Raw genomic sequence first — 3187 nt, 5'->3', positions numbered from 1 at the left:
TTTGCATGTTTCTCTTTTATTAGATAAGATTCTTTTATAAATCCTAACTGCCAATCATTTATATACCATTATGCATTTCCCTTCCTTTTTTTGTAAATGCTGTGTATCATGTGCCTCTTTTGAATTGCCCACTATGCTTTGTCACTTCCTTGAATCTGTACATTTGTCAATGGATTAGGAGCTACACTATTGTCCTGATAACTAAAGTCTTTTAAAGATATAGATCTTTCCTAGCTTTCAAACTATTTAAAAATACATTCTAGGTTTATCATGAACTCTTTTCTCCTTTTATTTCCCCCCAGAATCTGCAGTTTGTTATACTTTCCCCTAAAAGTAGTCATTATGTCTTGGGTTTTCAAACACTTCCTCTCCCCATTACTTGGTTGTGACAATTTCCTGGGCTATTTTTTTTTAAATTTTATTGATTTTTTACAGAGAGGAAGGGAGAGGGATAGAGAGTTAGAAACATCGATGAGAGAGAAACATTGATCAGCTGCCTCCTGCACATCCCCTACTGGGGATGTGCCCGCTACTAAGGTACATGCCCTTATCCGGAATCGAACCCAGGACCCTTCAGTCCACAGGCCGATGCTCCATCCATTGAGCCAAACCAGTCAGGGCTTCCTGGGCTTTTTAGAACTGTTTCTACAATATGGGTAAATTGGCTGAGGGGCTCTCTCATGATATCCATGGGAAAATTTCCACCATAAAATTCATGGGCTTTTTATACTATTAAGCCTGGGAGCCAGAGGATGGGGATTCAAATCCTAACTGCCAAATAGTAAGTTGCTAACTTCTTAAAGCCTCAGTTTCCTCACCTATAAAATGGAAGCCTAGCACCTACCTCATTGGGTTTTTGTGAAGGTTAAGTCAAATATCTATAATAATAAAAAACATGCTAATTAGACTGGACATCCTTCCGGGCGTCCTTCCGGACGACCTTCAGGATGAAGCTGGGGGGTGGGGGCGGGAGGGGACCGAGCCCCTTGCACGAATTTCATGCATCGGGCCTCTGGTTGCATGTAAAGCACTTAATATCTGTCTAGGAGTAAGCAAGTGATACCTGGTGACTGCTATTACATGGGCATTTCAGAGGCCTTTCTACTGCTCCCTCCTCCCCCCTCCCCCTTCCCCCTCCCCATTTTGAGAATATTTATGAATTGATTTGAGTCAAACTGACAACATACGCTGGGGATCAAGACCTCAAATGCTCCCTCTACTGCTTATTGAACACTGATTATGATCACAATTGTAGGATATGTTGCAGAATGTGTAGTCACAAATCATGCAGCATCTTCTTTAGATGGCAAGAATCTTTCTTAGATATCATGTCTTCACACTCCTTATGGGAATATGAGGAGAATGGTTTATTATTTATTATTCAGACTCAGAAGCTATTCAGGCTAAACTAATTTCAGGTGAATAACACATTTGCAACCATAGACCCGGTGGTATCTTTTAAATGAGTATGAATAGAAATTTACCTTTACTCCATACTATTTTCAATATATCAATCAATTGTTGAACTTTGGAGAAATAACTTAGTCCCGTCATTAACATACCTGTAAACGTAAGGGGTGAGTTCTGAAGATAGCTGATCTTATTTATCTTTTATCAGAGAATGACATTTTCTTACCATGTTGACCCATTTGGAGAGGACATACTGTTAAGAGTTCCTATTTTCCCTGTGTACTGAAATGAGAGTGCCCAAATTTATTGTTTCTGTCACTTGCAAATGGGCATAGTGTTCTTTCTTCTTGCACTATTTCCTGAGCTTCCCAGACTGGAAACTGGTTTGTTCATAGAATAGAAGAAAGCATGTTTAGGTTATGGTGCTTGAGAATATGTCCTTTTTTTTATTTTTGTATTCAGGTCTATAAACTGATTTTGGAATGCATAGAAAAGAAATGCATCTAACAGACTCTCACTGTGGTAGAGTAACAGGGCTATGAGCTGTTGTGGAGTTATGCAAGATCTAAATTTTCTAATTTGTTTTCCAATTAAGAAATTACATTGCTTTGCCATTGTTCTCAAACTAGGAGTAGATACGTTCTGTTCCTTATACTACCTTATTGTTTATTTTACAGATCCATTGTTTACTGTGTCAAGTGAGCAAGACCACGCACAGGCAAATGTCCAAGCATTCCTGAGTCGAAGCAGACTGGTAGGTCTAATTCATTCCCTAAGACAGTTTAATGAACCTGAGCCATCTAGTGTGGCTGTGCTGATAAGATTGATTTATCGCCCTGGCTAGTGTGGCTCAATTGGTTGGGCATTGAAAGTGTTGCTGGTTTGATTCTTGGTCAGGGCACATGCCTGGGTTGCAGGCTTGATCCTCAGTATGGGGCGTGCAGGAGGCAGCTGATCAATGTATCACTCTCATATTGATGTTTCTCTCTCCTTCTCCCTGTTCCTTCCTCTCTCTCTAAAAATCAATTTAGCCCTAACCGGTTTGGCTCAGTGGATAGAGCGTCGGCCTGTGGACTGAAAGGTCCTAGGTTCGATTCTGACCAAAGGCATGTACCTTGGTTGCGAGCACATCCCCAGTAGGAGGTGTGCAGGCGGCAGCTGATCGATGTTTCTCTCTCATAGATGTTTCTTTTTTTAAAAAAATATATTTTATTGATTTTTTTACAGAGAGGAAGGGAGAGGGATAGAGAGTTAGAAACATTGATCAGCTGCCTCCTGCACACTTCCTACTGGGGATGTGCCCGCAACCAAGGTAAATGCCCTTGACCAGAACTGAACCTGGGACCTTTGAGTCCGCAGCCCGATGCTCTATCCACTGAGCCAAACCGGTTAGGGCTCATAGATGTTTCTAACTCTCTATCTCTCTCCCTTCCTCTTTGTAAAAAATCAATACAATATATTTAAAAAAAAATCAATTTAAAACAAATCTCCACTGGTTTTTATGTTCTACAGAAATTACTTTGCCTTGATTACTAGGGGACAAAGACATCTTGATCCTTGTGGCCCAGTGTGGGGATTAATTAACTAGTCCTATCTAATAAAAGAGAAACATGGTAATTAGCGTACGTCCGCTACCCTTCCCATTGGCTAATCAGGGCGATATGCAAATTAACTGCCAGCCAAGATGGTGGTGGCAGCCAGGCAGCTTGAAGCGAACATGAGGCTTGCTTGCTTCAGTGATGGAGGACTCCAACATTCCCCGCCTGCCTTGCCGGCC

The 3187-nt window shown here is 41.2% G+C and overlaps 1 protein-coding gene across 1 annotated transcript in view; it reads left to right on the top strand.

Annotated features, from left to right (window-relative positions):
* Positions 1 to 3187, top strand: part of MAATS1 (MYCBP-associated, testis expressed 1) — a 52499-nt gene that overhangs the window by 6144 nt on the left and 43168 nt on the right. The window contains exon 3 of the mRNA XM_015558499.1: positions 2088 to 2164. Within this exon, the coding sequence (XP_015413985.1) occupies positions 2088 to 2164 (77 nt within the window). The remainder of the gene's footprint in view (positions 1 to 2087; positions 2165 to 3187) is intronic.

Source organism: Myotis davidii, unplaced genomic scaffold (genome assembly GCF_000327345.1).
Source record: "Myotis davidii unplaced genomic scaffold, ASM32734v1 scaffold292, whole genome shotgun sequence".
NCBI classification, from domain to species: Eukaryota; Metazoa; Chordata; class Mammalia; order Chiroptera; family Vespertilionidae; genus Myotis; species Myotis davidii.
Note: the sequence above shows the minus strand (reverse complement) of the source record. Positions and strands in the feature narration are given on the sequence as shown.